At 35.5% G+C, this 21282-nt stretch overlaps 3 protein-coding genes across 6 annotated transcripts; 1 reads left to right on the top strand and 2 right to left on the bottom strand.

Annotated features, from left to right (window-relative positions):
* Nucleotides 1-362: 362 nt before the first annotated feature.
* Nucleotides 363-4867, top strand: LOC132607068 (uncharacterized). The gene is made up of 2 exons (XM_060320867.1): nt 363-1152; nt 4515-4867. The coding sequence occupies exons 1-2, from the start codon at nt 503-505 to the stop codon at nt 4519-4521; spliced, it is 657 nt and encodes a 218-aa protein (XP_060176850.1). The 5' UTR covers nt 363-502; the 3' UTR covers nt 4522-4867.
* Nucleotides 4868-6847: 1980 nt separating this feature from the next.
* On the bottom strand, nt 6848-10779 carry LOC132607067 (uncharacterized). Of its 4 annotated transcripts, none has more exons than XM_060320865.1 (3): nt 10633-10712; nt 10265-10324; nt 6848-8736 (listed from the first exon to the last, which is right to left on the bottom strand). In XM_060320865.1, the coding sequence occupies exon 3, from the start codon at nt 8672-8674 to the stop codon at nt 7460-7462; it is 1215 nt and encodes a 404-aa protein (XP_060176848.1). In that variant the 5' UTR covers nt 8675-8736; nt 10265-10324; nt 10633-10712; the 3' UTR covers nt 6848-7459. The 4 variants fall into 4 exon arrangements, with proteins under 4 accessions (XP_060176848.1, XP_060176849.1, XP_060176847.1 ...); XM_060320866.1 differs by lacking the exon at nt 10633-10712 and adding an exon at nt 10533-10609 and having other exon boundaries at nt 10265-10322; XM_060320864.1 differs by lacking the exon at nt 10265-10324 and having other exon boundaries at nt 10630-10779.
* Nucleotides 10780-14073: 3294 nt separating this feature from the next.
* Nucleotides 14074-20884, bottom strand: LOC132607066 (organelle RRM domain-containing protein 2, mitochondrial). The gene is made up of 3 exons (XM_060320862.1): nt 20650-20884; nt 14700-14768; nt 14074-14595 (listed from the first exon to the last, which is right to left on the bottom strand). Exons 1-3 carry the CDS (start codon nt 20756-20758, stop codon nt 14357-14359), a joined length of 417 nt encoding a protein of 138 aa, XP_060176845.1. The 5' UTR covers nt 20759-20884; the 3' UTR covers nt 14074-14356.
* Nucleotides 20885-21282: the final 398 nt, after the last annotated feature.

The raw sequence follows: 21282 nt of genomic DNA, 5'->3' as shown, positions 1-21282 counted from the left end.
AGAAAATGAAAAAAAAAAAGAGAGAAAGAATTAAAGAAATCAGAAAATTAATATTAAATAAAAATATTTTTAAAAATAAAATTTTAATAAACTATTTTTGTATCTCACTCTCTAAAAGAGAGTGAATACACTCTCTAAAAGAGAGTGAATACACTCTCTTTGACATCTCAGCATTTATGGAGCAATATATTCTATTTTTAAAATATTTAAGAGGATAATAGAATCCCCGCAAAAATAAAATGTATAGTTGAAATTTCGGTGAAACGTTTAGAGTTCATTTGGCTATTTTCTCTACTGCTACTTGTGCACTCAGCAGCAGCATCTCATGTTTATCCGTTTTGACTTATTAACAGCCGAAACAGAAACCCCAAAGATATTTTTCAGCCCACTATCTCTGGTCCACTTTTACACAAATTCTATATACTACCAGCACTACATAACATCAAATATTCTCCTCCAAAACCCCTAAAACCCTTCCAATTTTCAATCCAAATTCACCACCATGAATCCCAACAACTCCACCACCCCAAATTTTGACAACCTTCTTCTCCAATCCTTAATGAACAGACTCCAAATCCAACCACCTCCTTCAAACCCACCACCATTTCTTTCACCTCAATCCCTTGAAGACCTTCTCTTCAACAACAACAACCTCAACCTCCTCCCTTCTTCTTCCTCATCAGATGACGATGAAAACGACAACATATACAACAACAATCAAGATTCAAAAACCCAACTCTCTAAAGAAGAATCCCGTCTCGAAAAACAAATAATCCGAACAATACTTACTGGTAAAATTGATTCCCTTAAACCCAATTCAGGTCAGGCTGTTACAATTGGGGAGCATCATATTTGTGTTGGGTTTCATGAGGACCCGGGTTCGGATTATCGGGTATGGGAATGGCATGGACATATTATGTTGTTTGATGAGGAAAATGGGTATACACCTGAGTATATTTATGGGAATTATTTTGAAAGAGTTAGTGTTAAGTTGACGACGACGACGACGAAGAAGAAAGAGGAAGAAGAAGAGGAGGAAGAGGAAGTTGAGAAAGTTGGGAATTTGGGGTTGAAAGAGTTGATTGAATCGGGTGAATCGAATAGTGATGAGGGGAGGATTCTAAGGAGGAATATGAATGCTGGATCTCCAAGGTTTGTAGAATAGTCCCTCGGTTTTAATTTGTTTGTCTTAGTTTGACTGGGCACGAAGTTTAAGAAAGTAAGGAAGAACTTTTGTAGTAGCAAACTTAGAATAGGAAAGTAAAGAAGTCTTTTGAATCTTGTGGTTTTAAACTAAAGATATGCCTAATGTACCAAAATGACCTTTATGCTGGCTATGCAAGGTTTGTAGAATAGTCCCTCGGTTTTAATTCGTTTGTCTTAGTTTGACTGGATCGAGATTAAGAAAGTGAAGAAGAACCTCTATAGCAGCAAACTTAGAATAGGAAAGTAAAAGAGACTTGGATCCTGTAGTTTTAAACTAATGATATGTATTATGTACCAAAATGACCTTCATGCTGGCTCTCCAAGATTTGTAGAATAGTCCCTTGGTTTTAATTTGTTTGTTTTAGTTTGACTGGATACGGAGTTTAATAGCTTAAACTAAAGGTATGTATAATGTACCAAAATGCCATTTAATCTTCCGGTCTTAAACATGTCATGTGTGATGTTGCAATTATAGAGTTGTCATATTAGGAAAGAGACATTGTTTTTGTGACAGATTAAAAAGGGAAGTAAGACAAACAAATTGAAACAGGGGGAGTAACACTTCAGTCTTATCAATTTGTTGTAGCATCTGCTGCTCAGTTTTTATACTAGAGGTTTAACTTACAGTCTTTAACGGATGTCTGGTTACTGTTTAAGAAGAGAGATATTGATGTATTAAAACTAGCATAGCTAATATGATGTTTGGTAGCTTTTTAGTTGCTTTGTATGAAATTCAGCACATTGAGTAGGGTTTTTGGTTACATTTTGCAGTCCCACATAAATATTCAGGTATAAGTTATGAGTCAATGATACCCTGCATTACTAATACCTACATAACTCTAACCAGCGACAAAACAACCTTTTTCCAGATTTTGGAGCTTTTAAAGTACTTTTAGCATAGAAATGGTAGTGCTGTGAGTCATCTTTGCTGCTTAAATATACTTAAGCATAGTTGTGTTTCTTTTGTACCTGAATGAGACTCCCTTTGATTAATTCCAATGTCAGCCTCTAAATCATAACTCTTATATTTTTCAGTTTGTTTTTATTTCCAATAAAAAAAATGTCAGCGTCTAAACCTTTAGTATAAATTTCACTGTTGCCTACACATTTAGCTGTGGTTTTAGAGTTCTTAATGAGACTAACTGACTACCAGTTCGCAAAAAATTGCATGTTGTGCATTGAACAACAACAACAACATACCCAATTTAATCCAACAATGCTGTGCATTGAAATTACTGTAATATATTTGAATAACTTGATCTAAATGTGAACGTGTAGTCAAACAGGAATTACTCACATTGTTTGCGAACTGGATTTTTGTGCGCTTGGAAGCCAAGGGTTTAGCGCAAAACTCACTGAATGGTCTTGTATTGCTTCCATTGGATGTCAGTAGATTTGATTCATATAACAACAACATACCCAGTTGGATCCCACAACGTGAGGTCTGGGGAGGGTAAAGTGTACGCAGACCTTACCCCCACCTTGGAAGGTAGGGAGGCTGTTTCCGAAAGACCCTCGGCTCAAAAGAAGTAGATTTGATTCATATAAATGAAAATAAACTAGTTCCTGAAAATAGTTCTACATTCTTAGTGCCTGTTGACCCTATGGAATTGCTGCTTTATAAAGAGGGGAAAACTTTTATTTTATGCCTAGCTCTCCAAGGGGCTGAAGTAGGATGAAGTCTATTGCACAAGCAACTTCTTACACTTGGAAGAATTGTGAATTGGTTGCATCTAAAAATTAGTTTTAGTATATTAGGTCTGTTTTATGGTCCCATAATATGGTTGTTAAGTTAGCAGGAGTGGGCTGAGATTTGCATGGTAAACTTTCTATGCAGTACTATGTTATATTGACATGCTCAGCTACCTTTCCGATGATGCAATAAACAGTGTCTTGAACTCTTAAAATTTACGATAATAATATGGAATGATATGTGAGCTCGCTCACATTGCCGGTCCCAAGCCCGGATAAAGGAGGAGGGTTGCCGAGGGTCAATCGGAAACAGCCTCCCTACCCAGGTAGGGGTAAGGCTGCGTACATCTTACCCTCCCCAGACCCCACTATTGTGGGATTACACTGGGTAGTGACCGACCACTGCCCGAAACCAAACTTTGATCTCTTCCTGATCCATGTCAATGGAGTACATAACATTGTGCTCTTAGAAATGGAATTAATAGGATTCTGAATAACAGTGTGCACTTAGAGTAACTAGTTTATTTTTCTTCTCCGTACCCTCAGTCAAAACGTCTTTCAATTTTAGGATGTTCAGTATTCTTATAATACAAAAATGTGCCTATTGAGACAGCCAAAAAAAATAAAAAAATTGTTCGCTGAGATATGCATGGTCCAATGAACATAGTAATTACCAAAAAGTATGGACCTATACAGCAGCACATCTCTTTCTACCATGAGTTTTAGAAGTCTGCGATACTGAGGAGATACCTTGGCTGCAATTCATAGTGGTAAAATGTTCTAATGCCATTTATGAGATCGTAGAAGTGGTATGCATTTTTATTATTCTTCAGTTTCATCTGTTTTTTTATAACCGTGGTGTCCGGGCTAGTTTGCGCGCACCTCGACTAATTCCATGGGATACCTGCCACCTCCCACCAACAACAGGTACCAGGTAACAAATGGGAAGAAATCACCTAAAGTTTTTGTCTTGGCTGGGAATTGAAGCTGAGACCTCATGGTGCTCAACCCACTTCATTGACCACTAGGCCACGCCCTTGGGTGCAGTTTCATCTGTTGTTATTCTGATCCTTGATATGTGAAGACCAGTACTTATTTTTAGTAAATGATGTAAGACAGGTGCTTTTATTGTCAGTGCTGCTTCTACTTCTCATCATTGCTACAGTATTACAGCTGATGAATTCATAAGTGTGATGCACAATGTTGGAACTCTATATATAAGATTGCTTCAGAGCCTCCCGGGCCCTTTGTTGAAATCAGCAAACTATCCTAATAATATTTGTATGACGGGGTTGATTATTCTGGTTTTCATCTTTCCCGCATTCTATGGCATCTATATCTCCATACCGGCCTTATCAAGCATGTTGATTGTATGTTAACTGCTGCCTGTCTTTCGCTGTTCAGTGCAGTATTCATTTTGTAATTTTGTATACAATGTTTTTCTTCTTTGACCACGTTATTCTATCTTGTTGCTTGAAGGTGAATTTTGCTTTAATATTTTTTATTTGGAAGTATTTAATAGTAACTGTTTTGCCGTGACATATAGGTATCTGAGTATAACTCTTCCCTCATTTTTTCCCATTCATTTTGAATAATTTCCTCGTCATGATTGGCAGGGTCTAGCTGACAGGCTGATGAAATTGTTGTTTTACAACGAAGAGGCACTTGAGGTGCTCTGCACATTTTGGCTGGATGGAGTTTTTTCACCTTCCCGTTTCCAAGCTATCTGGTATTTGAATGGCATACAAAGTAGCTCGGAAAGTTAGGAGAACACAGGCTTGTATTGAAAGGTTAGGAGCTCCGCGGTGAGCAGCGTGGAGTTGAGACTACTTTTCTGTGATCGACTCTTTTGTTAAATTCTCAAAGCAATTGCCCGAGTTTATTTGGGTGTGTGATTTAGATTTGTTAACGACTTGTCGCTGAATTAGTTTCAGTATGTTTAAATATTGATAAGTACCTTCTACTGACCTACTCTTCTACTAGGACGCCATTTTCCATGGTTTTGTGGCAAATTTAGCTGGCTTCAACTGGTTTTAGTCTGTAAAAATTTCACAGGGTAGCCTCTTTTGACCATCGCCGCTTGAGACATGCAGTGTCAGAAGTTAGGCTTGACAAATGTCTGAAGTTATATATAACTGAAGTTCAGTCATTGATGTCTGAACTTGGGCAAAAATGACTGAATTCGGTAAAAAAGACTGAAACTCAGTTATATATGGTTGAAGTTCCTGAACAAAGTCTGAAGTTAGAATTTGTCAAGACTAACTGCTAACTTCTGACTTATATTTGAAGTTATGAGAAGTGAGTCCACGTTAATTTTAATTTTGTAGCCCAGACTTGTCTATCCTGTTAAGACCCACATTGCTATGAATCCCCCAGTCATTCTGCTTGTGTAAGTCGATGATTATTAATCTCACATTTCTATTGTAATAACCAGATGAGGTCCACGCCCAACATCGATTTCCTTTTTTTATTACTCCCTCCATCCTAATTTATGTCATATAGTTTGACTAGAGACGGATCGTAGGATTACCCTTCGCTGGGAGTGGTCTTTAATTTTTACTCCTCAAAATGGTGATCTTTAAATTTTGGCCTTCAGGCAGAATTTGCATGGGCAAAAATTCTGCCTGTGCCCATGCAAATTCTGCCTCGCAAAAATTCTGCCTTGCGATTTTTTTTTTTACCTAAGTTGGGATTTGAACTCACAATCTTGGGGTGTTAGGCGAAGGGCAAAACTTAAAGACCGTCAATTTGAAGGGCAAAAATTAAAGACCAGCCCAAATGAAGGGTAATCCGTGGAAAAAAAAGTTTTAGAAAGAAAGAAAGACTTTTGAAACTTGTGGTCTAAAATAAGCCATAAGTATTTGTGTGATTTTAAATCATTTCATTAAGGGTAAAAAGATAAGTTTTTAAGTTAAATTATTTTTTAATATAGAAATGTATCATTCTTTTTTTAACAGATTAAAAAGAAAAATATATCACATAAATTGGACAGAGAAAGTGTATAAATTTATACTTGGTATTTTTATACATGGTGTGCTCCAGGGAATAAATTGTGCTGGCAAAGATGTCTAAAGCAAGCTTTGTTAATGATGAAAAAAGTACATCGTCTTTTGGATCATTCTTCCCTGAACATACGATGTGATAAAATTAAGTTTAGCCAGCCATCCAATGCCAAACAACATACATATCAGCTTCAAAGTCACAAATCAAAAGAATCCATCTAGTTGAATTCTTTTTTTATCATAACAAAAGTTGGCAGACAATCAAGAAATGACAAATTATCAACACAGGAACGATACATAAAGGGCTTGCTGCATTGACATACAATGCACATGAGATATATGTCGAGGAATGTGAAGCTTTTCTTTTCTATCATCATTGAACCCTGCTTGTGAAAGAGCAACTTTCAACAAGCCTCTTCCCATATTACCAGCTGATTTTGATAGTCTAATTTGTTTTTTCGGGTTTGTATTCAAACATCTGCGTGGAAAGAACACCTTTCATCTTGGATGCGTGTCGACATTGTCAGTTTGAAAATTTTCTTCTAACGAAATTAAAGGACCTTAAGCACCAAATAGCTTTAAAATGTAAATGGAACCTTTCTTAGTAATCTAAATCATCTGGAATTGTGTCCCTTCATAGTTCACTTAAGGATTCCTGTCTTCCTAAACATAAATAGATTTGCAATATTCCTATTTAAAAAGAAAGAGTCAACTTCGAAGAATGAGAATTGTTGGCCAAATTTTCACTTCTCCAAGAAAGCAGTTCAGCACAATCCATTCACTCCCAAGCCTTTTAGCAGCAACAACATATCCAGTGTAATCCCACAAGTTGGGTCTGAGAAGGGTAGTATGTGTGTAGACCTTACCCCTACCTTGAGAGGTAAAGAGACTGTTTTCGATAGCGGCTCAAGGAAAGCATTTCAAAGCAATTCGGAAAAAGAAATTCGTAAGTGAAGAAGCCAGGTCAAATAATAAAGAAAGCATGACAAAGCATTCTGAAAATACAATACGATAACCAAAATACAAGAAACAACAGATAGTAACAGAAATTGAAGAACAAGAAACTAAGAGAATACTACAACACGATTAGTCATAATTATAAAACGCAGCTAAACCAAAACCCACTATTTTCAAAATCCCAAGTAATAAAGTGCCAAACTATCTGGAATAGGAAATGAGTAGTCACAATTTCTGCAGTGAGATAAATCAGAGTCTTTTGTTTTAGTTGAAACCTGTAGGTGTTTCTGATTTTTGAATCAAAGCTCGAGAGGTAACCAATTTCTACTATGTAAATCAACTAAGCACTTTGAAGATAACTTTAGCATAAACATGCATGTTTGAATTGCTCGGCCCATCTCTTTCATCATCATGACTAAGTAACTACTCAATGCTAACAGCAAGATCAAAGGTTTAGGTTAACGCACTTTGTATGCACAAAAACTTGATCAACCATTACTCTTCTCCAATGTCTAGAATTTTGTCTCAGTTTTCTCTCTCAGAGCTCTGATGATGAGAAAGGGTTCAAGACGATGGATCAGGTATACCATGCTTTAGCAAATCTACCTCCTAAACATGCCTGAACTTTGAAGAGTTCTGCAGTAGTCCACAATAATGGGAGAATTCCTAATAATTTCCCATATCTTGGCAGAATTTTTCAGCCAATCACGCTCGGACACAGTCCTTGAGAATGATGGACCTCTCATTGACAAAACCTGATCCCGCAAATTCCATAATGCTGAAATGTGGCTTTCATACTGTGGCTTCAAGGAATCGTCTTTATTTCTAGATGGTATTAGAAATAATTTCAAAAATTCAGATTCTCGATCAGCACTATGAATGTTAAGAGGAACAGCAGAAACTTGACTCTCTTTGCCAGTGTTGTGGTTTTCTGATGTCACAAAAGATGACGAGCAAAAGAATTGTGTGAGTGCCTTCTTCAGTTGAACAAGGTTACTTGGTGCTAGATCTTCAGTGCGTAGCTTTGTATGCACAAAAACTGGATCAGCCATGTACTCTTCTCCACTGTCTAGAATTTTGTCTCTGTTTTCTTTCTCAGAGCTTTGAGGATGAGAAAGGGTTAACGAGGACGGATCAGGTATACCATGCTTTAGCAAATCAACCGTTGTCATGAGTTGCCACATGCTTGCATCATTGACTCCCTCTGACACCACCAATATAAAGTGACAAATGGATGCAAGAAGAACACCAAGTTGGATGCTCATCAGTTCATGACCTAACTCAGCTGATAATGATTCACCGGTTATTATGGGTATTGTGGATGAGCCATCTGGTCTAATCATTTCAGCCAAAACTGAAGGGCTAAAAACAGGCTGAGTATCAAGCAGTATAATCCGTTCAGAGGAAACTCGTGGTTCAATGCCAATCGTACAATGTTTCGCCATATCCCTTGTTTCTTCTGTTTCTATAGCAAAAGGAGGAAGAATTCCAGGTGAGCTAGCATCAAAACCATAAATTTCGTTCATTATCGTCGACTTCCCAACCCCTGGAGGACCAATCACACCCACTACTGTAAAGTCCGTATTATCCGTTAGAAACGGCAGAAAACGATCAGTGTGGAAATCCCAGGTCTCAGAGAGAAGATTAAGAGATCCAACGGCAGGAAGACGTGGGCGGTGAACTGCAGAATCATCGCCAGGGCCACCACGGTTGAACTTACCGGCGCTAACAAGTCCAGGTTTGGCTAATAGGATTTTGGGAGCTTGATGAGACACAGATGACTGATTGGAACTAGGGTTTCCACCACTGCCCGCCATCGGTTCTTTTCTAGCCTATTCTCCGATGGGCTCACACTCTCATGCCCTGAAGATCATCTGAACTGAAAGGATGAGAGAGAATCAATATTGGTGGAAACAATGGGCTCTTTAGAAGATACTGTTATATAAATTTGTTACCTTTGCTGATGAGTATAAAATTGCATCCTAAGTAGTAGTAAAAAACAAAACTATATGTCATCATTGAATTTGAGCTTCTTTGTCTTTCTTTTCCTTACTGATAAATTGGTATGCCAACTATAGTGAGTTATAATGTACTAAACAATTCAAGTGCGATCAAATTATATTTCAACGTCATTTTATGAGTTGTATACTCAATTTCTACTGTAAGGTTTTTGCGGAAGATTATTGAATCTTAACTAAATGGGAGAGAACACCAAATCAAACTTATCAAGAAAGAAGACAAGGAAGCAGTTGAAATATTGATGTATAAATGTGGAAGTTGTAGATAAGAAGTTCTAAAAAGCATTGACAAAGGCTTAAATCATCAGGCAGCCAATTATGCCACTTGCAAGTCCTTAGTAGTGTAGCAAATTTGTATAAATATGTTTACTTAGATAAGGTGAAATGGTGGAGGACACGTGAAAAAAAAAACAAGTGTTCAGTTATTTCAGACATATTATCAAACCTCTTGGGTGCAGTGTAACTCATTTGAATTATATTGCTCATAGCACTCACAAGAAAACAACCAATACTGTGAGAAATTCCACAGCACATCTCAATTCATTTATGAATTAAAGACCTATCTCTAAAGCTAACTTTTCCACTTTGTCTCAGGTAGTATGATTCTTCTAGCAAGATGAATCGCAAAATTAGAGTTTTGCCTAAATATATCTCAGCTCCTTTCACAGATAGGAGATACAGTAATGCAGAAAATTATCTAGCTTAGACCAAGAAAACTAAATACTGCACATTGGTAGTTGGTTTTCTACGACGTCGGTTTGATCGATCAACAAAGTGTTAAAAACGGAGTTAAAACAACTCAGGTACAACTGATTGCAGAATGATGTGTCCAAGTTAAAGAATTATTGTAAGAAGAAACAAAACTCACAACAACAACAACATACCCAATGAAATCCCACAAAGTGGGATCTGAGGAGGGTAAAGTGTGCGCAGACCTTACCCTTACCTTGGGAGGTAGAGAGGTTGTTTCCAATAGACCCTCGGGACAAAGCAGTACGAAAAAGGAAATAACGAAAGCGAATAAGCCATGAAGAGGTAGGGGCTAGCCCCCTCTACACGTATCCTTAATAGTAGTACTCTGTAGTACTCGCGTAGTTGTCTATTCTTCGATGTATATCAATATCTATTGCGCTTTTGCTTTGTATTTTGCTATTTTGATGTCATATGTTTTTTTTTGTGTGTCTGCGTCGTATTCCTTTTCCTTTATTTTCCTTTTCTTTTATTTTCTTTCTTTTCGATCGGAGGGTCTTTCAGAAACAGCCTCTTGCCCCGCAAAGGTAGAGAAAGGAGCAGTTATTCGCAGTTACTACCACAAATAAGTAAGATAATTGAAGTACAAGAAACAAAACTCAGTGGAACTCATAAATACAGCATAAGATGAAAACTCACATAGCAGTAACTTGAGTGATAGATCTTATCCCAAGCTACCGTACTTGTCTTTATCACCAATCATTTATATGACCAAAGAAGAAGCTTAAAACTGGAAATAATAAAGGGCTTAAACATAGAAACAAAGAGCGCAATGAAGAACCCAGAAATCAAACAACAATAAAAAACAAACCCCAATTTTGTTTTGTATCTCTGAAATGAGAGTTTTAATTTAATTGTTAATACAACCCCAATTTTTAAACCTTGATAAAATCTCAAAATACTTACCTCATGCAATACTTAGAATAATAGAAGAGAAAAATGAAAAAGAACCAGCGGAAGAAGGGGAGAAAAGCAGAGAGCAATTAGTGTAAGGAAGAACGAACCAAGTAAAATTGCACCCACACTAGATGGCCGGCCAAAAATACCCCTCTATTTTCTTTAATTACTACTGTCCCAATTTAAATCACTTACTTTTTCTTTTCTGTCTTTCAAAAAATAGTGTTTCTTTTTAGTAAGTTTTCCAATTTTACGTGACAAAAAATTTAAAGACCACGAAATTTAAAGCACTAACACAAGACACGACTTTAATGTAAGATCATAATATTGAAAAGTCTCTATTTATTTTTTAAAATTCGTGTTCAGTTAAACTAAGACACTTAAAATTAAGCCGAAAGTAGTAGTTAAGTTTTGTCCCTCATTTCACTATATTATAAGCTTATCGTACCCCTGCCGTTAACAAATTTCACACGTTTACTCATTAATTGGACGGATTTCTCTTAATTAATTAAAGGCTAAACCCATTGGCCTCCCGTGATCGTTCAAATTTTTCACTTAGACAACTCAATTAAATATTGTTTCATTTAGACACCTATCATAGGATTATACTTGTCATTTAGACATTTTTCGTTAAGTTGACAAATTGTGTGATATTCGCACAAAACAGGCGCGTGAAGGGCTTAAGTTTACAATTTTTTTTTTTGTCTTCTTCCTTCTCTTTCTTCCAATGCTTCCTCCACCCTAAACCACCACCTTGCCACCGCAATGCCATCACCAGACAAGTTTTTCCGGCATCACAGTGATAAACAGAGGGGGAGGGGGGGGGGGGGGGGGAGGTCGCTTCAGAAAACAAACTCACTCGCTAAACTGTCAAGAACAGCGGTTTCAGGCCCAACGATGACGAACCAGCTGAAGACTATAATTTCAATTTCAAGCCAAACAATTTTCAATTCCAAAGTCAAGCTCTATAACAAATTGTAACAAATTGACAGCAAGATTTCTAAAATTTGTTTGTATAAAGCTTCAAATGAACATTAATGGAGTCTTCTAATTTTCATATGAACGCTCTTCAGTCTAAAGTGACAAAACAATGCTCTAATCAAGAATTTCAGCACAGATACACGACTACCATTTATTTCAATTAAAAGTTAGCCAACAAAATTGAATTCTAAATCTGGGTTTCTACACCAATCTTTAAAGTGTTTGAATAGTGATATTCGGCGAGATTCCGACAAAGATAGACCGTTTTTTTCAATTTTTCCTGTTTTGTTCTTTCATATTCTTGTATGGTTTTCCATAATTAGTGTTGTGGTGGGTCTGGTGGATGGTGGTGGAAGGTGCTCTAGCCGGAGGTTCTGGGAAGAAAGGGAAAGGAGGGGTGGGGCAGGTGGGGTTGGGGTTTAGAATATAGGTATTTTTTTTTTGTTGCTAAAAAATGTTTTTTTTTTTCCTTTATATTTATTTTTAAATTATTGTTTTGCACTCAAAAACCACATGTTCTCTTTTAATTAGAGATCATGCCACGTCATCTTCAAGTGTATTACACACACTTTATAATTTTAGCTGATTGTCAAAAAAGTGTCTAATTGAAACAAATTCGTTATAGTATGAGTGCTCAATTGGTATAAGGTTTAATTAGGGTGTCTATGTGAAAGATTCTGCCAACCACAGATGTCTCCCGATGAGTTTGGCTTTAATTAAAATTACCCAAATCCTTTGTAAAACATTCGAAGTTTGAGAGCGGAGAGGCTAACTAGTCTTTTCTAATGATTATATCATGAACAAAATATATGCTCCCAAAGAAGGGGAGAGATAATATAAGATAGATTGCACAAATCAGAATGAGAGATCTATTATTCCTCTCGACTATCCAATTTTGTTAAGAGATATAAGGACTGAAAGTCTAAATAGTCTTGTGAAGATTCAGAAATTGGTCTAACTACATAAAAACTAGGGAAAAGGGTCAAATATATCCCTCTGCTTTAGTTTATTAGCTAACTTTGCCCTCTGTTAGCTAAAGTAGTCAAATATACCCCTTCGTTAGCCAAAGTTGTCAAATATACCCCTAAATGGATGGAAATACCCAAATCAGCTGAAATAACCGTTTAACTAAAAAACACCATGCCCCATAAGTTAGACCCGACCCGACCCAAATGTAATGTAACATGCTGAAATTAACCATTTAGGGGCAGCAATGTTGTGGCTGATGGCTATATATAAATGGCATGAGAATTGCTACAGAGGGCTATACTTGGTTTTGGTTTTGGGTTATATGATAGAAGTGAGCTACTTTTATCGCAAGAACAAAATAATTAGTCAGCATACATTCAAAAGGAAAAACCAAGAGAAAAATTAATGAATGACGAAGTTTCAGAATGTCTCCATAATTCTTAAATGGCTATTGAGTATATAAGTATCATCATCAGGAAATGAAGCAATAGTCCCCTGCTAAACAAAGCCTTAAATTGCATGCTACTGATATTTTGAAGAAATCAGCAGCCAACAACCCCTGCATTATTTGAGTTTCACATGGCTGCACTAGTCATCTAATAATTCTTTATCCCTACTTCTAACTTAGAGTAGAATGTAAACTGGTAAACAATTTCTTGGTTCTTTAATGCCTTTTATGCACAACTTTGAGTTTGTTAATTAATTGACATATAACCTAGCCGTGCATCATTTCCAGCTATTTCAGCATGTTACATTATATTTGGGTCGGGTCGGGTCTAATTTATGGGACATGTATTTTTCTTTTAAGTTAAATGGTTAATTTCAGCTGATTTGAGTATTTACATCCATTTTAGGGGTATATTTGACAACTTTGGCTAACGGAGGAGTATATTTGATTACTTTAGCTAACAGAGGGCAAAGTTAGCCAATAAACTAAAGTAGAGGGGTATATTTGACCCTTTTCCCTAAAAACTATGGTGAGTTATCACTATGGTTATGCGAACAGAAACTTCAAAATTATTTTGTATCAAAATGTTTGGAAGAGATCGATTTTTTTAAACTCAACAATCTTTCATGAAGAAAAACTAAGTACACTATGAGTAATCATCAATAAAGCTAATAAAGTTATTAAGATGCGCAAATTGTCCGAAATACTGACATTGAAAAAAGAAAAGTAGCAGAAACTCAAAAGTGTAATGGACTAGACTAAAACCATATACATCTGTATGACTAGAGTATGCCTATAAGCTGCAAACAGCTTATAAGCTAAAAAAAAAAAAAATTGGGTAGTCTAACTTATTTTTTTTGACTTATAAGTTATTTTCAGCTTATAAGCTGTTTTAGATAAGTTAAATCAAATAGGCCCAATTATTTTTTTGAGCTTTATTTTAAGCACAAAATGACTTTAAGCGGGTCAGTCAAACACTCAAAAAAGCTGAAAACAGCTTATAAGCAACTTATAAGCCAATCCAAACAGGCTCTAAAAGGAGACACTGTTAGATTATCATAAAAATGAGGAAAGGAAAAACAAGTATGCTTACAAGTTAACACAACTTACATTTTGAAGTGAAAAAATAAGACGAACCATGTACTTGTGGTCCTCTATGACAACAAAATTATTAGGGAAAAAATAGTTATTGAACAATTAAGTGATTCTTACAGTGCAAAAGCCCTGCTAAAGAGTCAAACGATCCAGAATCCTTAAATACTTGGATATATCCTTAAACGTGAACAACTATATTTAAGTACAGTACAAAATATCCTTCAATAAAAATGCTATACTGCAATTCGAATATTTCACTCGAGTCTCTGGTCATTGGCCAGTCTACGTGATATTGCAATTTGCAATCAAATATTTCACTAAGATACACGAGTCCCTGATCATCATCGGCCAGTCCAACCAACGGTCTTATTTGTTGTAATCCCAAAGTTCATTGGATCTTGTGGAGGTGGCGGTGGAGGTCTAGGCATACTTGGCTTCGCAGGGTCAACAAAAATTACCCAGCCATCCAAGAACTTAGCATTCATTCCTTCGCGAGCTTTATCTGCATCTTCTATTGTTTCATAAGAAACAAATCCGAACCCCTTTGATCTCCCAGTTGCTCTGTCAGTAATTACTTTTGCTGTAATTAGAGCAAAAAGAAAAATTGGTTGAATGTTTATCACACTTAAATCGGAATCCAGCAAAATAAAAGAGGAAGATGAGAAGGAAATTTCTTATGATTACCCTCAGTAAGACTTCCAAATGGTTCAAATGCTTTTTTGAGGTTTTCATCACTAGTGTATCTTGAAAGCCCTGCACCATGACGCATCAAAGAGAAACAACAAAAAAGAAGAGCTTAGACTAAAAATTGGAATGTTTAGTTTTCCACTTTCTTTTCGCAACTTGTATCCGGAGCTTTTCCACCATATCAATAAATTATGCTTTATCAAAAAGATTTTCCAATTTCTCTTTCTTAATATGTTGTGTTCTTCACGTTTCCCTTTACAATTGTTTATCATAGAAGGGTTGCAAAAATCATATTTCATTATAGGCAAATGCCATCGTCCACAGCAACACATCTAAGCAACATCACTTGAATACTCATCCCATAATGAGGTTGGAGCATCTTTTGTTAGAGCTGAAAAGCATCGCTAACTGAAAGCACCTTTTACTAGATCATGTGGAAAGCAAAAGTAAAAAAGCAAGCAAAGCCAAGTTAGAAAGAAACACTCAGAAATGTTTCAGATGGTAATTAGAGTTCCCCCAAACAGTCAGCGACTTTTCTTTCTTCTTTTCCCCGTTTTGGACAAAGCAAAACTACTAAAGAACTTCAGCCAGCAATCTTAATACCAGACTGAAGTGCAAGGGAAAACTTCAAGGTACACCTCACTTGTACCTTGGATTTAGTCCTTGTTTTCTCCTGCAGCAAGTTCACAAATTTCTCATACACAGTGAAGTACTCTCCTTTTACAAGGTAGAAATAACTTCTATTGTTCAGATAAGACAAACAAATAAGCCTCCCATGCATGAAAATTTTAGGCCAAGTGCAAAGCTAAGAGATGTGGTCAAAACGGCTTTAACTATCAACTTACATAAGTCAGATCCGGGCATTTTCTCACAATAAGAGACAGAATGATTCAGGCATTCAATTCAAAAGACCATTCAACTGGTACACTTCCATAACATTTTCTAGTAGATATCATCCTCTAATAATAAGAAGCAGACTAGACATAAGTAGCTATAAAAGATTTAAGCAATTAACATATACACATCCAAGAACCAGGGGGAACATTCACACAATTTAGACCGAAGAAAACCAAATCATGCAACCAAAATTATAGTGCTTCAGAGAACTGCAATATTGCCATCGCATATGTGTCTATAAGGTGAGATTTAGAAAGAAAAAAATAGTCAAACCTCTAATTTTTCCTTAAGGATAAATTATTTAGTATTGGAAAAGATTGATATAACTGACCACAACTATTTCCGGAGATAAGGGCATAGTTGATGATTCATTGACATCCACGAAATGAAGTTTCCGCATTAGTACCGTCCTTTGGTAATTGACTTTATAAATGATGAGGATAGAGAGTAAGGGTAACTTCACGGTAGTGAGCTTACTTTTTGATACTTAACGGGTAATTTATGCCTCCTAGATTACTGATAGCGGACCCACCATGCTCAAAGACCACCAAAGCAATTAAGAAATTGTTTTGTCTCTCTTGCAGTTTATAATTTCTTCATCCCAATTAGTCACAGAAGTCAAGTGTTTTCATTTGTGCATCAAACTTGAAAAGGCATAACCTTTGGAACTGATAACTTTGATTTAAACCAACCTACTGTATTAATACTTTCAACCTAACCAGAAACTAGTAATCCCCGGAACATCAACACGGTCAAACTCCTATTTGACAAAAGACCACGAAACCATTTGATAGGAGAAACGATAGAAGAATAACAAAAAATGCTGACACCAAAAGGAGTTGTTATATATATATATATATATATATATATATATATAAATTATTCATAGGAACTTAGGACCTGTTTGGCCATGAAAATTATTCACTTTTTTCCAGAAATAATAGATACCATTTGCCATTCCAAGACAACCTACTTACTGATAGGTTGGCTGGTGATGCTCTTCAAGCATTTGCCAGTGTTAACATTTGAGTTTTAAAGTTGTCTTCAATTTGAATACTCCACTTTTATGTGTGGATGTATGAGATGTAATGTTATCAGTAGCAATTAAATAAAGAATTTCATGTGTTTTTGGTATTTTGATCTTTTGTTCCTGATTTTCCTTTTCGCTCCTTGTTTTCAGCTTGTGATTATGTGTTTAGAATGATATTGAATTTTGTGGTTAAGGGTGTGTTTGGTATGAAGGAAAATGTTTTCTTGGAAAATAAGTGAGTTTCTTACTTGTTTTTTAGTGTTTGGTATGCAAGTAAAAAAAAGATATTATCCCAATTGCATCAATATGTAATCTAGCAAAACACTATGGGTGTGGGACAAGGTGAGGAATGTGGGTTCGGGGGTGGCGGGGGGTGGGGGTTGGCGGCGTTAGGTCAAATGGGGAGGAGACAATGAACTTTGAATGTCACTTATGGAAATTGGTTTGCCTAACTTCAGGCCATACATAAATTGGTAAATCTGGATCTCCCAATTAATGACCCGGAAATGGAGGTGTTTAGGTTGGGTGGTGGAAATGATGATGTTGTGGTTGTTGGGTTTGTGTTGTTTTTCCGTAATTATTCGATGTTTTTGGCGAAATCTGGGTTTTATATTGAGCATATATTTGTGAGGGAGTGTTATAGGAGGAAGGGATTTGGGAAGATGTTATTGTCTGCTGTGGTGGCGCAGGCGGCTAAGATGGGGGTATGGGAGAGTTGAATGGGTTGTTTTAGATTGGAATGAGAATGCTATTAAGTTTTATGAGGAAATGGGTGCGGAGATTATGCAGGAATGGAGGGTTTGTAGGCTGACTCTGTTGATGCTCTTCAAGCACATTTGAGTATAAAATTATCTTCAGTACTCCACTGTTATGTGTGGATGTAATGGTGGTAAGGGATGAGATTGCAAGTGTTCTCAGTAGCAATTAAATAAAGAATTTCACTTGTTTTTGGTATTTGATCTTTTGTTCCTTATTTTCTTTTCCCCCCTTGTTTTCAGCTTGTGATTCTGTGTTTGGAACGACAATAGAATTATGTGCCTGCTTGTTTCCCATTTCATCCTAGAAGAAAAAAAACGAAATGAGTTATTAGCTTTTCACTTGTTAATGATCCTGCTCTGGGGATATACTTCAGTGAGATGGAGGACTGTTATGGTCTTGCTGATTCTATTTTGTGTTTGGAGAAAGATGCACTCTGCCAAAGAGTATATTGTAATCTGATTAGAGCGATTACTTTGGATATCTGGTGTGAGTTCCTACTAGCTATGCTGCCTGTATTTGCATTTCTTCTTCAGAGAGGGGCACCCTAGTGTTCATAGTTTAGGAAATCATGAAGCTTTGTGATTACACCTATTGGTATTTGTTCTCTTCTTTATTTTGCTCAACGAGTTCTATCACGACAAGTTAGAAGGTCCTTTTATATAAAATTCTGCCCCTCATCTAATCAACCAAAATAAAGATGTACTCCCTCCGGTCCAAAATAATTGAGTATTTAGCCTCTTAAAGTTGGTCCAAAATAATTGAGGCTTTAGTCTATCAAGAAGGTATTTTATTCCTTTTTCAAATTTACCCTTGACACATTCTTAATTCAATAAATAAATTTAAGAGAGAATAACCTATATATACATCAGAATAGAGTATATTTACAAACTATGACGATATTTTTTGGTTTACAAATATATCAATAGATTTCTTACAAAACATATATGAAAATTTGTGTATGAAAATTGTATGAAATGTGTATATCTCGCTCAAAGCTTAAAATTTTCGCTCATAATTTTGTGTATGAAAACTGAATGAAATATGTATTTCTCGTACAAGGCTTAAAAATTTCGCTCAAACTTTTTTGTATGAAAACTATATATGTGTCTCGTTCAAGGTTTAGAAGTCTCGCATTTTTGTGTATGAAAATTGAAGTCTCGCATTTTTGTGTATGAAAATTGTATAAAAACAGTATGAAATATGTATATAACTATATAAATTATGTATAAAGTTCATGCTACTTTTTTGGAAATTAATACAAATACAACAACATTATATACAACTTCGATACAAATTTAAGACAATTTTGAATCTCGCTTCGAAATTCGGATGAAATTTAATACAACTACAACAACATTCTATACAATTTTCATACAATATTAATACAAAAATTAATTCAATTTTGAATCTCGCTTCGAAATTCGGATGAAATTCAAAATATTCAAAGTTTTCAACAACAGCAGGAGATAAAAAGCTTAAAATCTAAGCTTCCTAGTTGTCGCTTTTCCTAATCTCAATTATCAGATGCAAGCTCGCGGTTAGGTTTTGATTTGAGGATGTTTTGGGTTTCGGGTCAATGTAAGGATTTTGGATGTAAGGAAAATTCAGAACTACACTTTTCCTTGTGGTCATCCATTACTATCTGCCTATACCGACACTCTTTGCTACAAAATACTTTCTAAATACTTTCTCTCCCCTGCAATTCAGCGACAAAAGAATGAAAGCTGTTTTCTGTTGAAATTCTTTTGTGTTGGATCTGTTTGGTTTCGTTATGTTCTATGTTTCTTCATTCGGAATTTGTAAACAGGGCATGAATGTGGTAAATGACTTTTTACTATATGTTGATCGAAGAGAAAGAGATGAAACAGAGCATTTTCTCACAATAAGAAGACAAAATGATTCAGGCATTCAATTCAAAAGACCATTCAACTGGTACACTTCCATAACATTTTCTAGTAGATATCATCCTCTAATAATAAGAAGCAGACTAGACATAAGTAGCTATAAAAGATTTAAGCAATTAACATATACACATCCAAGAACCAGGGGGAACATTCACACAATTTAGACCGAAGAAAACCAAATCATGCAACCAAAATTATAGTGCTTCAGAGAACTGCAATATTGCCATCGCATATGTGTCTATAAGGTGAGATTTAGAAAGAAAAAAATAGTCAAACCTCTAATTTTTCCTTAAGGATAAATTATTTAGCATTGGAAAAGATTGATATAACTGACCACAACTATTTCCGGAGATAAGGGCATAGTTGATGATTCATTGACATCCACGAAATGAAGTTTCCGCATTAGTACCGTCCTTTGGTAATTGACTTTATAAATGATGAGGATAGAGAGTAAGGGTAACTTCACGGTAGTGAGCTTACTTTTTGGTACTTAACGGGTAAATTAGGCCTCCTAGATTACTGATAGCGGACCCACCATGCTCGAAGACCACAAAAGCAATTAAGATATTGTTTTGTCTCTCTTGCAGTTTATAATTTCTTCATCCCAATTAGTCACAGAAGTCAAGTGTTTTCATTTGTGCATCAAACTTGAAAAGGCATAACCTTTGGAACTGATAACCTTGATTTAAACCAACCTACTGTATTAATACTTTCAACCTAACTAGAAACTAGTAATCCCCGGAACTTCAACACGTCAAACTCCTATTCGACAAAAGGCCACGAAACCATTTGATAGGAGAAATGATAGAAGAATAACAAAAAATGCTGACACCAAAAGGAGTTGTTATATATATATATAGTCACTTTATTTGAAAATCAGCGATTGGCCATGAAAATTCCAAATACAACTTATTTGGAATTTTGGGAAACACCTAAAACCTTGTTTTCACTTTTTTTTTCCCCTACTTTTTTCACTTTCAGTACATTCAAACAACCGAATACTTTTTTTGCAAAAACTATAACGAAACACAACTCCATCTTCAACTCCAACTTTAAAAATTCTAAACAAAGTGAAAAATATTTGATTTTTATGGCCAAACGCCTACTTACTAAACTAAATTTTGTAAAGTGCAAATACCAGAAATAATAGATACCATTCATATAATAACTACTATAACGAGAACAGATTAAAACAATAAGCACAAAAGTACTACTGCTCTGAAACCAATGAAAAAACAATAAAGATTCAAATTGTACTAAATCTCTTCAATCTTAAAATTTATTATCCATTAACATATATCATAATGACCAATAAAACCAGAAAGTATTCATAAGATTAGTGTGTTTGTGCACATACCACTGACAAAAAGCTTTGGACTTGTGAGAGTTGAATTCAATCGTATTGAATTAAATTGTGATTGAATAATCATTGAAGATCCACTGAAAATGCGACTAAAGAATGCCATTTTTAATGATGGTTTGAACTGATTGTGTATTTCTGTAGATTTTATTTGGGACCAAATTCTTTTTGCAAGGGTTTAGGGTTTTAGTATAGAAATGAATGGTGACTTGTAAAGTTTTATGGGCTCAAATAGTTATTTTGACAAAGTAGATGATCCTCCATAATAAATAAAGGGCAAAGTGTAAATGTACCCTCAACTTTGCGATTTCTCTTGTTAATAAAATTGTGCATATATACCAAATGACATAAATATATTTTTTTCGCCAATAGAATTATTTTTAAAAATTATTTAAATTATTTTTAATTAAAAAAAGTCAGGTGGCTTTAAAAAATAAATCTACCCATATACTTTAGTAGACTTATTTTTTTAAGCCACGCGTCAATTTTTTTCTCTAAAAATGCACCGAAATAATGCCATTTTAATTAAGAAGTTAACGATTGTTTGAACTGATTGTATTTCTCTGGATTTTATTGGGACCAATTTCTTTTTGCAAGGGTTTAGGGTTTTATCATATAAAATGAATGGTG

Source organism: Lycium barbarum, chromosome 8 (genome assembly GCF_019175385.1).
Source record: "Lycium barbarum isolate Lr01 chromosome 8, ASM1917538v2, whole genome shotgun sequence".
Lineage (NCBI taxonomy): Eukaryota > Viridiplantae > Streptophyta > Magnoliopsida > Solanales > Solanaceae > Lycium > Lycium barbarum.
Note: the sequence above shows the minus strand (reverse complement) of the source record. Positions and strands in the feature narration are given on the sequence as shown.

Coding starts and splice junctions, on each gene's coding strand:
- LOC132607068 (XM_060320867.1), top strand. CDS start 503: ATGAATCCCAACAACTCCACCACCCCAAATTTTGACAACCTTCTTCTC.
- LOC132607066 (XM_060320862.1), bottom strand. CDS start 20,758: ATGGCATTCTTTAGTCGCATTTTCAGTGGATCTTCAATGATTATTCAA. Junction 14,769..20,649: donor TCCAAAGCTTTTTGTCAGTG/GTATGTGCACAA, acceptor GTCATGGTGCAG/GGCTTTCAAGATACACTAGT. Junction 14,596..14,699: donor ATTTGGAAGTCTTACTGAGG/GTAATCATAAGA, acceptor CTCTAATTACAG/CAAAAGTAATTACTGACAGA.
- LOC132607067 (XM_060320864.1), bottom strand. CDS start 8,674: ATGGCGGGCAGTGGTGGAAACCCTAGTTCCAATCAGTCATCTGTGTCT.